The 13,628-nt window shown below is 44.3% G+C and overlaps 1 protein-coding gene across 12 annotated transcripts in view; it reads left to right on the top strand.

Annotated features, from left to right (window-relative positions):
• The window catches only part of ablim2 (actin binding LIM protein family, member 2), a 116,184-nt gene that overhangs the window by 22,229 nt on the left and 80,327 nt on the right, over window positions 1-13,628 (top strand). For all 12 annotated transcript variants that reach the window (XM_029759827.1, XM_029759826.1, XM_029759825.1 and 9 more), the window contains exon 2: window positions 9,994-10,155. In XM_029759827.1, the coding sequence (XP_029615687.1) occupies window positions 9,994-10,155 (162 nt within the window). The remainder of the gene's footprint in view (window positions 1-9,993; window positions 10,156-13,628) is intronic.

Raw genomic sequence — 13,628 nt, 5'->3', positions numbered from 1 at the left:
CCTTAAAACAATTACGCAGAGGCTGAAGAAACATGACGCGTACTTACTGATGTACCTTAAAACAATTACGCAGAGGCTGAAGGAAACATGACGCGTACTTACTGATGTACCCTTAAAACAATTACGCAGAGGCTGAAGGAAACATGACGCGTACTTACTGATGTGCCTTAAAACAATTACGCAGAGGCTGAAGGAAACATGACGCGTACTTACTGATGTACCTTAAAACAATTACGCAGAGGCTGAAGGAAACATGACGCGTACTTACTGATGTACCCTTAAAACAATTACGCAGAGGCTGAAGAAACATGACGCGTACTTACTGATGTACCTTAAAACAATTACGCAGAGGCTGAAGGAAACATGACGCGTACTTACTGATGTACCCTTAAAACAATTATGCAGAGGCTGAAGGAATCATGACGCGTACTTACTGATGTACCTTAAAACAATTACGCAGAGGCTGAAGGAAACATGACGCGTACTTACTGATGTACCTTAAAACAATTACGCAGAGGCTGAAGGAAACATGACGCGTACTTACTGATGTACCTTAAAACAATTACGCAGAGGCTGAAGGAAACATGACGCGTACTTACTGATGTACCTTAAAACAATTACGCAGAGGCTGAAGGAAACATGACGCGCACTTACTGATGTACCCTTAAAACAATTACGCAGAGGCTGAAGGAAACATGACGCGTACTTACTGATGTACCCTTAAAACAATTACGCAGAAGCTGAAGGAAACATGACGCGTACTTACTGATGTACCCTTAAAACAATTATGCAGAGGCTGAAGGAAACATGACGCGTACTTACTGATGTACCCTTAAAACAATTACGCAGAGGCTGAAGAAACATGACGCGTACTTACTGATGTACCTTAAAACAATTACGCAGAGGCTGAAGGAAACATGACGCGTACTTACTGATGTACCCTTAAAACAATTATGCAGAGGCTGAAGGAATCATGACGCGTACTTACTGATGTACCCTTAAAACAATTACGCAGAGGCTGAAGGAAACATGACGCGTACTTACTGATGTACCCTTAAAACAATTACGCAGAGGCTGAAGGAAACATGACGCGTACTTACTGATGTACCTTAAAACAATTACGCAGAGGCTGAAGGAAACATGACGCGTACTTACTGATGTACCTTAAAACAATTACGCAGAGGCTGAAGGAAACATGACGCGTACTTACTGATGTACCCTTAAAACAATTAAGCGGAGGCTGAAGGAAACATGACGCGTACTTACTGATGTACCCTTAAAACAATTAAGCGGAGGCTGAAGGAAACATGACGCGTACTTACTGATGTACCCTTAAAACAATTACGCAGAGGCTGAAGGAATCATGACGCGTACTTACTGATGTAACCTTAAAACAATTACGCAGAGGCTGAAGGAATCATGACGCGTACTTACTGATGTACCTTAAAACAATTACGCAGAGGCTGAAGGAAACATGACGCGTACTTACTGATGTACCCTTAAAACAATTAAGCGGAGGCTGAAGGAAAATATGACGCGTACTTACTGATGTACCCTTAAAATAGTTACGCAGTCATATTCTTTAGGTGTTAAACCTGCCTGTCATATGCCACGCAAAGGTTATTCTGAATGTTTATTCTGGGTTTTGTTGTTCAGGTATACAAACAGTTAGCACAAACAGGCCTCTCTCCCTCCCCCTCTCTCTCTATCTCTCTCTCTCCCCCTCTCTCTCTCTCCCTCTCTCTCTCCCCCCTCTCTCTCTCCCCCCTCTCTCTCTCCACCTCTCTCTCTCTCTCTCTCTCTCTCTCTCTGTCTATCTCTATCTCTCTCTCTTTCTCTCTCTCTCAGTAATCAAAAGTAGGTGTGTGCCAAGCCAGGCATCTCATATTCAATAAATAGTCTTTCTCTTTGCATTGGGTTTTTCTCGCCCTCCCTTCCCCTCCGTCTCTCTCTCTCGCGCTCTCTCTTGTAAACAGTAATCAAAAGTAGGTGTGTCCCCCCCATACACACACACACACACACACACACCAATACCATCTCAAGGTCTGTGCTTTGATTTTATGCTGCGTCATGCTGTCTGCGTCGTGCTGTCTGCGTCATGATGTCTGTGTCAGGGGTCTGCGTCACGGTGTCTGCGTCACGCTGTCTGCGTCACGGTGTCTGCGTCACGGTGTCTGCGTCACGCGTCACGGTGTCTGCTGTGTGATCAGGTCACATGGTTCCTTTTATTACCCACGCCAAGACGAGCGTCACTTCTCCTCTTCTCTCATCCTCCGTTCCTCTTCTGACCTTTGCCTTTGTCCTAGCCGGCGCCACACTGTTATACACTGTTATAACTGACTTCATACACACTGTTATAACCTCTACCTTACATTCAACTGACTTCATACACACTGTTATAACCTCTACATTCAACTGACTTCATACACACTGCTATAACCTCTACATTCAACTGACTTCATACACACTGTTATAACCTCTACCTTACATTCAACTGACTTCATACACACTGCTATAACCTCTACATTCAACTGACTTCATACACACTGTTATAACCTCTACCTTACATTCAACTGACTTCATACACACTGTTATAACCTCTACCTTACATTCAACTGACTTCATACACACTGTTATAACCTCTACCTTACATTCAACTGACTTCATACACACTGTTATAACCTCTACCTTACGTTCAACTAACTTCATACACACTTCAGAATGTCATGGCTGCACAATTTGCCACTGAAGTGAAATTGCTGAGTAACGGTCTCATGTATTAGTAACACACAGTCTAGAGGCTGACACATAGCTTATAGGCTGAGTCCCCTTCAACATTGCACTGCTCTGAACCCACTGTGCCAAAGCTCTGATATCTCTGTAACACTTTAATGTCGTAAGCCTACTTATACAGTGCTGATTCTGTCACGTCTCAGATGTAAACCACCGTTTAAAGAGGTTCCTATTTGAGTGTCGTCCTCAAATACTGAGCTGCAGCTCTAGCTGTCCTAATCAGTTATATTAACCCTGTTACATGCTCAGTCATGAGAGGGAGTGAGGAAGGAAGGAAGGGAGGCAGCTAAAACAATTAAAACCACTGTTCTGAACTAATATTTATACCAAATGTTTTAGGGTCCATACACAGGTCGGCTACATAGAATACAGGTATCTTTATCTACACAATGAGCAAGATAGAATAGGCTACGGCCATGTTGCCCTGACGAAGACAGCTTGGTTATTAGACTGTGTTACCCTGATGAAGACAGCTTGGTTATTAGACTGTGTTACCCTGATGAAGACAGCTTGGTTATTAGGCTGTGTTACCCTGATGAAGACAGCTTGGTTATTAGGCCATGTTACCCTGATGAAGACAGCTTGGTTATTAGACTGTTACCCTGATGAAGACAGCTTGGTTATTAGACTGTTACCCTGATGAAGACAGCTTGGTTATTAGACTGTTACCCTGATGAAGACAGCTTGGTTATTAGACTGTTACCCTGATGAAGACAGCTTGATTATTAGACTATGTTACCCTGATGAAGACAGCTTGGTTATTAGTCTATGTTACCCTGATGAAGACAGCTTGGTTATTAGACTGTTACCCTGATGAAGACAGCTTGATTATTAGACTATGTTACCCTGATGAAGACAGCTTGATTATTAGGCCATGTTACCCTGATGAAGACAGCTTGGTTATTAGTCTATGTTACCCTGATGAAGACAGCTTGGTTATTAGACTGTTACCCTGATGAAGACAGCTTGATTATTAGACTATGTTACCCTGATGAAGACAGCTTGATTATTAGACTGTGTTAGCTTGATTATTAGACTGTGTTACCCTGATGAAGACAGCTTGGTTATTAGACTGTTACCCTGATGAAGACAGCTTGGTTATTAGGCCATGTTACCCTGATGAAGACAGCTTGGTTATTAGGCCATGTTACCCTGATGAAGACAGCTTGGTTATTAGACTGTTACCCTGATGAAGACAGCTTGGTTATTAGACTGTGTTACCCTGATGAAGACAGCTTGCTTATTAGACTATGTTACCCTGATGAAGACAGCTTGATTATTAGGTATGTTACCCTGATGAAGACAGCTTGGTTATTAAGCTGTTACCCTGATGAAGACAGCTTGGTTATTAGACTGTGTTACCCTGATGAAGACAGCTTGCTTATTAGACTATGTTACCCTGATGAAGACAGCTTGGTTATTAGACTGTTACCCTGATGAAGACAGCTTGGTTATTAGACTGTTACCCTGATGAAGACAGCTTGGTTATTAGACTGTTACCCTGATGAAGACAGCTTGGTTATTAGACTATGTTACCCTGATGAAGACAGCTTGGTTATTAGACTATGTTACCCTGATGAAGACAGCTTGGTTATTAGACTGTTACCCTGATGAAGACAGCTTGCTTATTAGACTATGTTACCCTGATGAAGACAGCTTGGTTATTAGGCCATGTTACCCTGATGAAGACAGCTTGGTTATTAGGCCATGTTACCCTGATGAAGACAGCTTGGTTATTAGACTGTTACCCTGATGAAGACAGCTTGGTTATTAGGCTGTGTTACCCTGATGAAGACAGCTTGGTTATTAGACTGTTACCCTGATGAAGACAGCTTGGTTATTAGGCCATGTTACCCTGATGAAGACAGCTTGGTTATTAGGCCATGTTACCCTGATGAAGACAGCTTGGTTATTAGACTATGTTACCCTGATGAAGACAGCTTGGTTATTAGACTGTTACCCTGATGAAGACAACTTGATTATTAGGTATGTTACCCTGATGAAGACAGCTTGGTTATTAGACTGTGTTACCCTGATGAAGACAGCTTGGTTATTAGGCCATGTTACCCTGATGAAGACAGCTTGGTTATTAGACTGTTACCCTGATGAAGACAGCTTGGTTATTAGGCCATGTTACCCTGATGAAGACAGCTTGGTTATTAGGCCATGTCACCCTGATGAAGACAGCTTGGTTATTAGGCCATGTTACCCTGATGAAGACAGCTTGGTTATTAGGCCATGTTACCCTGATGAAGACAGCTTGTCTGTCCAATCCTTGGTTATTAGGTTATAACATTATTGCATCTGGGCTCCTAGAGTGAGGGTCTCCTGTTCTTCTTCAAGCTACGTTACCTGCATTGGCAAATATCTTCAATCTCTAACGTTAACATTAACAGGACTACAATGAAGAAAAATTACAAGTGATTGACTTTGAAATATGTTTTAATGAACAGTGAGGCAAGCTCACAAAATTGTACATTCAGTTTACATCCACTGGGTTTCACAAGATGACAGCCTGGTTTGATGGTTTGCTCAGGAATCCCTAAAACATGAAACAACATGAATTATAATTCATGCAAATGTAAATGCCATATAGCAAGCTAAATGTATAGCAAGTTGGCTAATGTTAGCTAATCAGATAGTTTTTTTTTTTAAATAGAGATTTTCCTAAATTAACTTTATTACCACAAAATATGCATAATCATTTTTCTCGGGGGGGGGGGGGGGGTTGCTGTGGGATTATTTATGATACTCTTTAAGGAGGTAGGGTTTAGATGTTTTCCGGAAGATGGGCAGGGACTCATGGGACAGCTGGTTCCACCATTGGGGTGCCAGGACAGAGAAGAGCTTTGACTGGGCTGAGTGGGAGGGCCAAGAGACCAGAGGTGGCAGAACGGAGTACTCGGGTTGGGGTGTAGGGTCCTCTGAAGTACCATGGTCTTGTAGTGGATACGAGCTTCGACTGGAAGCCAGTGGAGTGTGCGGAGGAGCGGGGTGACATGGGAGAACTTGAGAGAGAGAGAGAGGGCACTTATAAGTCAATGACTTCAGGGTATCAACATTGACGTCCTTCCAAATTGTAATTTGACACGTGAAAAAAAAAAAGATTCTAGAAACACCTGCTGGATGTTGCAGCAGCACATGACTTCACATTAATGTCAAAGTTCATCTTTCATGTGCAGGGTGGGAATCAAAAGGTCTGGAACAAAACTAATATTGAGAAATATTGGATTTAGAAGAATTTGTATGAGACCCTTTCCTAGAGACCCTATCCTCTTGGCAATCTCTTTCACATTGTCTCTCACTCTTGCTTTGTCTATGGGGATTCAGTATGATCTACCTTTTAAAAGGAATTAGTTCTAGGGTTAATTTCCACGCAAGGTCAGAGACCAAAGCTCTCTGCAGTATTTGACCTTTAGATCATGCCAGTCATGACAGCACAGGTGTATCTGTGAGCCTGCAATGCTCTTGTGACAACCTTTCTGGAATGTGCCAATGGGGAGGTTGTAAGACAGAGTCACCTCACATAACCTGAGTTGTAGTTTTTATGTTATACATTTTCCATTATAAATCCGATTGTGAGGGCCTCCCGAGTGGCGCAGTGGTCTAAGGCACTGCATCGCAGTGCTAGCTGTGCCAATAGAGTTTCTGCGTCAGTTTCGAGTCCAGGCTCTGTCGCAGCCGGCCGTAACCGGGAGACCCCTGGGGCGGCGCACAATTGGCCCAGTGTCGTCCGGGTTAGGGGAAGGTTTGGCCGGCAGGGATGTCCTTGTCCCATCGCGCACTAGCGACTCCTGCGGGCCGGGCACAGTGCACGCTGACACAGTCACCAGGTGTACGGTGTTTCCTCTGACACATTGGTGTTGCTGGCTTCCTGGTTAAGTGGGCATTGTGTCAAAGAAGCAGTGTGGCTTGGTTTGGTTGTGTTTCGGAGGATGCACGGCTCTCGTCCAAATCCCGAGTTCAAACAGGAGTTGTAGCGATGAGACAAGACTGTAACTACCTATTGGATACCACGAAATTGGGGAGAAAAAAATTGTAAAATATAAAAATAATAATAAATAAATAAATCTGATTGTGATCATTTGTGTTGATCTGCATGATATCACAAGCTGAAGAGAATCTCTTCATCCTCAGCTTCAGCAACTCTCTTTCTCTGCCATTTTGGCATTCTGCCACTTGTCTCTATCCTAGCTGCTGCACATGCCAGCTTTTCTGGACTTTTCTGGCTCCGGCTGGCTCTGGCTGGCTCCCTGATGTCAATATCCATGTTAGAATAAATCATTCCTAAATGTAGAGGATCTAAATCCTCTTTGAGGTTGCGATAGCCAACATCCCAAGGTCGAACGTGTTGTCGACCAGAAAACACCCCTGCGGTGGTGGTAACCCGAGCATTGTAATCTCCCACCCCCGCCACCCCCGCAGATGGACCCTGCCTGGAATGTTGCAGAGCACCATGGAATCCCCGTGGGTTAAGGGAACAGGCTATTTTTAGGCGGGGGGAGCATGGATCCTGGAAGAGGAATCCAAGATGGCCGCCCAACTGGACCACACTGGCTGCTCACATACTGTAGCTATCAACTAACCTAAGGAAATGTGTGTGTGTGTGTGTGTGTGTGTGTGTGTGTGTGTGTGTGTGTGTGTGTGTGTGTGTGTGTGTGTGTGTGTGTGTGTGTGGGGGGGGTGGGGTGGGGGGGACCTAGATGGCAGGGCCCTATGGTCTGTAGTGGTTCATAGCTCAGATTGTTCTCTGGCTGTGGGAGAGCGGCACTGTGGGTTTGTGTCGTTCAGCAGAGTGAGCAGAGTGAGAGCAAGGTGATTGATGAGCAGGACATCTGTAGCCCAGGCCTACACTGCCTGAACATCCATTCGCTGGGCTCTGGAGAAAGAGCGGTAGAAAAAAAGGAGAGAGGAAGAGAGAGTTATGGGATGGGCACACAGAGTGGAGGCTCTTCATAGCACATTGTATTCTTTGTGTGTCAGGAGCACTCCTTCAGTGGTTGAGTTCTCTTCATAGTGTATCTGCTTTAGGCCTAAACTGCTACTGTACCCCTTACAAGAGATGCTGCCCCCTATAGGAACATCTGGTTAACAAATCATCTTGGACCCCTCCATCATCCCAAGCCTTATTTATTGTCCTGACAGGAAGTGAACGACACAGGATCCCCTCAACAGGTGCGTGCCAGGAGCAGTGCATGCTGGTCTGGCTGAGTGAGTGAGTGAGTGAGTGAGAGACAGAAACAGACCCCCATTTCCTCCAATAGAATAGTCTCGGCTGGACCATGGCTGTGCCACATGGTTACAATCAACTCAGGCCCTTTTGAAGTGCCCCAGACCATTTTATGAGGACACATGACTTCACTTCCCCCAAATTCTTGGCTTTATTGGAAGCAGCATACTCGCATGCTGAAAACTGGTAGCTTAAACTATACTACGAAAGACTTCTGCTACTCATTGACAAGCAGCAGGCTTCTAATATCTGTCAGATTGTTGGATATCGTCATAGAGATGAATATCTTCGATATTTGGATTATATTTTATGCCTCCTTTCATGCAAGAGATGGATACCTCCATAAAAATGCAATTGATCTGGAAATCTGGATTTGAATTTAAAACAGATTTTAGGGTCACTCTGCTAGGCCATAACCTTATTCAAAGACAATGAATTTGGAACATGAAATATGAGAAACCAGCACCACACCTCCAGCCTTGTGGGAGGTGAAAATTTCTCTGTTTCTTTGTAAATTTATGAGGACTTGTTTGTTTTAGACTACCTCACACACTCACCTCTCCCTGTTTTTTAACCGGTTTTCCGCTGACTCTCTAAAAAAAAAAAAAAAGTTTTTTACCTCACCAGATGCCCTTTAAACATTCCCAGAATCAGAATTCATTGCTCTATCTCCAAGTCTGGATCTTCCAGATATGACCGAGAGTCCCGAGACCTCCAAGGGTTAATAAATGGTGTTGAAGGTGTATTTACCATGTCCAGAGTTGGCTACCTACAGCCCACAGACAGAGCACCACAGGTTGTACAGTGCCTAACATGCCTTTGCTTGCATCCCAAATGGCATCCTAATCCCTACGTCGTGCACTACGCACTACTTTGGACCAGAGCCCCATGGGACCTGGTCAAAAATAGTGCACGACATAGGGATTAGGGTGCCATTTGGGACGAATACTCCATCTAATTTGGGCCTAAGTAGAGGCTAAACATGGACATTTCTCAAGTTCTCAACGGGAGTGTTGGCAGACGAACAACGGAGAGGATCAACACCTAAGTGAATGGATGAATGAATTAATGAATGGATGAATGGACACTGAAGGTGAAACTGGTTCTTGGGTAAACACTAGTGCATTTGCTCTGCCTAGCTGAATGCCATTGTTTTGTTTGTCTTTGAATCCATTTTGACAAACTCCCCTTCTTTTCAACTCCAATTATGGTAACCATGGTGTCCAAAACAGAACCGGTTCGACGAACACAGACGTGTTTGACAAGGAGAGAGAGACGGAGGGAAACAAAGTGGCACTATTTGTCTGATTAGATGTCAGTATTAAAGGGGTGATGATGGATAAGTATACGAGTGTTTTGTGTCATAATAAATGGAGAAGGGAGAGCTGCTGAAACAAGTAAGCTGATTGGAGGAAGGTATCAGATTGGGGTCTGTGTTTGTCACTGGAAGACAGGATTACCAATTAATGAGTTGTAGTTTTTACATGATACATTTTCCATTATAAATCTGACTGTGATCATTTGTGTTGATCTGCATGATATCACAAGCTGAAGTAGGCTGAAGAGAAGCTCTTCATCTTCAGCATCTTTCTCTTTCTCTTTCTCTTTCTCTTTCTCTCTCTTTCTCTGACACTGTATGTACTGATTATCTGGTCATATCTTTCCCACTACACATACTGGGCATATTTAGAGCAGTGCATACCATGTGCAGGCCTTCGAGCTATTTGAAGATTCCAACATGCTTTTGTAATCAGTGTGTGTGCGTGTTTATGTGTGTGCGTACGGGGGCATATGTATGAGTATGCAGATGTGCATTTTTCATTATGAGTCATGAATGTTTTTGGTTTATGACTGAGCGTGTGTGTGTTTCTACACGTGACTCTCCAAATGCATGTGTGTGTGTGTGTGTGTGCATTTCTATGCACAGAACATACCCATCTAACCTCTCTATGTCTCACTGTGTGTTTCAGTATTTCACCAGCAGGCTGTCCACAGCCCTCTGGAGCAGGCGAAGCAGGGCGGCGGCGGCAGCAGCAGCTCTGTCCCCTGTCAGAACTGTGGCAAGGCCTGCAAGGGAGAGGTGCTGCGCGTGCAGAATAAACACTTCCACATCAAGTGCTTTGTCTGCAAAGGTAAGTTCAACCTTGACCCCTAACCCCTGACCTCTTATTGTCTAGTCAATACATCTCCCCAGATACAGGGACACAAATGCTGCTGGATAGTTACTATGAGCAGTTCCACTAGCTACTGGATTTCCTCTATGGCAATACACACACACACACACACACACACACACACACACACACACACACACACACACACACACACACACACACACACACACACACACACGCACAGGTTATTGCACGTGTAACATGCTGTACAGGTCAGGTCATCTTGCTACCATATCTCCTTCACCAGAGCACTACCATAGGAAACAGGGCAGATAGGGCAGGTCAAAGCAATCATAGACCAGCAGGGTCTGGGCTTCCTGTTTTGTCTCTTTAGTGTGTGTGTGTGTGTGTGGCTGAAGAGCCGGGTGCTGTGATCTCATATTCAGCCCTATCCTCCCTCCTGCTGTTCTCCTCCTCTATCTGTCACCTCCATTGCACTCTGTAAGGCCACGGTCTTTCACTAGGGGATTGTATGTTGTTATGAACACAGGCAGTGTTGCTAGGAAACGAGAAGGGTCGGGACAATGTCGGGCGCTTCCTGCATTTTATCACGTTTATTCTTACATCAGTGTGTAACGCCACCGGACACCCCCCGGGCAGTCATCCTCTACTCTAGGAACGAGGGAGGAAGGAACAGGGCAGTCATCCTCTACTCGAGGGAGGAGGGAACAGGGCAGTCATCCTGTCCTCTAGGAACGAGGGAGGAGGGAACAGGGCAGTCATCCTCTCCTCTAGGAACGAGGGAGGAGGGAACAGGGCAGTCATCCTCTCCTCTAGGAACGAGGGAGGAGGGAACAGGGCAGTCATCCTCTCCTCTAGGAACGAGGGAGGAGAAACAGGGCAGTCATCCTCTACTCTAGGAACGAGGGAGGGGGAACAGGGCAGTCATCCTCTACTCTAGGAACGAGGGAGGGGGGAACAGGGCAGTCATCCTCTCCTCTAGGAACGAGGGAGAGGAGAACAGGGCATTCATCCTCTCCTCTAGGAACGAGGGAGGAGAGAACGGCACCAGATGTCAGTTCAAAGTCTCGTTTGGATTAACATTTGGAATTGAATTCAATGTCAAATCAACAAAAATGTTTATCATGTCATTAGATTTAGGTTAAAAGTTGTGTGGAAAAAAATACTAAATTCCCTTACGTTGATTTTTCAAATCATAACATCTTCATATTTACTTTTTTGGTTGAAATGAGGTGGAAATAATGTTGATTCAACCAGTTTCTGCCCAGTGGGATGTGAGTGACAATGTCTGAAGAGATTATCCTGTCCATGTTGAAATGTTTATCCCTTTCTGAGTGGTTTTGTGATTCATAGGAAACCATTAAGTCTGTCCCACGGGGCATTATGCTAAGTGTGATGATTATGCACTCGCTAACGATTCTGACACTTACACCTGCAGATTTTACATACTTTTCTTTGGGATTTGAATACAGTGTTTAATACTCCCCTACTTTTTATTTTGGTTTATGCCTCAATACAGTATGTATTCATGTTTTATGTATTTGCCAATGTGGTTTCCAATAGGAAACACATGTCATGTTCCCCCAAGTCTGAGGAGTGTGAGGAGGTGGGTTAATTAGAAAGTGTGAGGCTAGTTAACAGAATGTCAGGCATTTATACGGGGCTATTCATACCCCTTAGACTCAACACTGACAGGGAGAGGCACCGAGGGGGTCTTTCCACAGCCTAACCCCTAACCCAACCCCCTAGAGTCTCTATAGGGTATACAGGGACGGCACCCACCTCACCCACCGCCCTTAACAGGAAGTCTTATTTTGCCCTTCCCAGAATTCCACAGCAGGAATGCTATCCAGAAATTCAATTTCCATCTAACTGTCCGATTTATACTGCCAGAATTCGTCATGTATCATCAGGGATGATGGAGGCCCATTTTGACGAAACACTTCCAGATGTGGACTGACTGGACTACAGAGCTTGAGGTAGAAGTTACTCTGAAGTCCAGATCTAGGAATGCAGTAGATGACCCTACCTCCAATCCACTAGATGGATAAACAGATATCTGACCCTGTATAAGTCAGTAGTCAGGAACAACTTCCTACCTCAGTCTTAGCCCGACAGCGACAGGGTTGGCTGTATCATAAAACCATCAAACCTTCCTCATGTTGATCTGGAAGATAATCAACCATATCAAGTATAACCTCCCTGCCTGCTTATCACCAATTATAGCGAGTATGGGTGTTAGCCAGACGGCTAACGGTGCCAGTTCTGAAGGGGAAACCATAAGCGTTTCGCTAGCTAGTTGTAAATTAGCGCTATGCTACACAGGGGTATTCATTTAATGTAACCCCCTCAGTGGCTCTGGTCCTCTGATAGCATCAGCGCTAACATAAAACAGAGCCTCACAGATATTGTCCTATGCTATTTAATCATGCTACTTTTCGCTAACTTCTTAACGATTATGCTCAGAATGCTATTGCTAATTAGCAACATGCTAGGGAAGTGTTTTTGTTGATGTTTGACCTCCATAGTGTCCACTTATGTCTGGATTTCTGACACCAGATTAATTAGCTAGTTAGTGAATCAAGCACAGTACGTCCAAAATGAAAGATACACTGAGATCGTTTTCTGGCAGGACATTGAGCAGATGTTTATCCCTCGCCTGTTTTTGCGCTCATGGAGGATGATAACATCACAAAACCATTTTCACACAAGAAAGAATTGACTACTGCCAGCAAAACTGTTGACACACCCAGTCTCACTATACAAGCTAACAGGCATATGAACTTTATACACACAGATGGAAAAATGCATAGAGTATATGCTGCAAGATAAAGGGAAACAACTCTTAGCGATATCAGCTATCAGTGTCATTATTAACCTATCAAAATAGGTTCCTTCATTGAAGTGTTGGTGTTGGACAGTAAATATACACTAATAACCATGTGCCGGGGTCTATTTGACAGTATCGGGGCCTTGGGGGGGGGGGGGGGACAATAGCAGCTGTTTTAGATGTTCTCAATGGGGTGTTGTCTCTTGGCCTCTCTCTGTTCTCTCGTTCTTGGACCAGAACCTTCGTAGCTCGGGGGCTTTTTTCGTCACTCAGGAATGGGATAGTGACCTCACCCCACGCACACACATACCACCAACGCTCACCCCTGTAGCCCAGGAACAGGTCTAGGGTCTAGGGGTCTAGTGCATGTTCCATACGGGTCCTTGTGGACCAGAGTTAGATTGGAATGGAATGCAGTGATAGCTAGGGATATTACAGTAGATATGGCTGTTTAGGATATACTGTATCTAGGGATATTACAGTAGATATGGCTGTTTAGGATATACTGTATCTAGGGATATTACAGTAGATATGGCTGTTTAGGATATATCTAGGGATAGTACAGTAGATATGGCTGTTTAGGATGTATCTAGGGATAGTACAGTAAATATGGCTGTTTAGGATATATCTAGGGATAGTA

The sequence above is a fragment of the Salmo trutta genome, chromosome 8, assembly GCF_901001165.1.
Source record: "Salmo trutta chromosome 8, fSalTru1.1, whole genome shotgun sequence".
Lineage (NCBI taxonomy): Eukaryota > Metazoa > Chordata > Actinopteri > Salmoniformes > Salmonidae > Salmo > Salmo trutta.
Note: the sequence above shows the minus strand (reverse complement) of the source record. Positions and strands in the feature narration are given on the sequence as shown.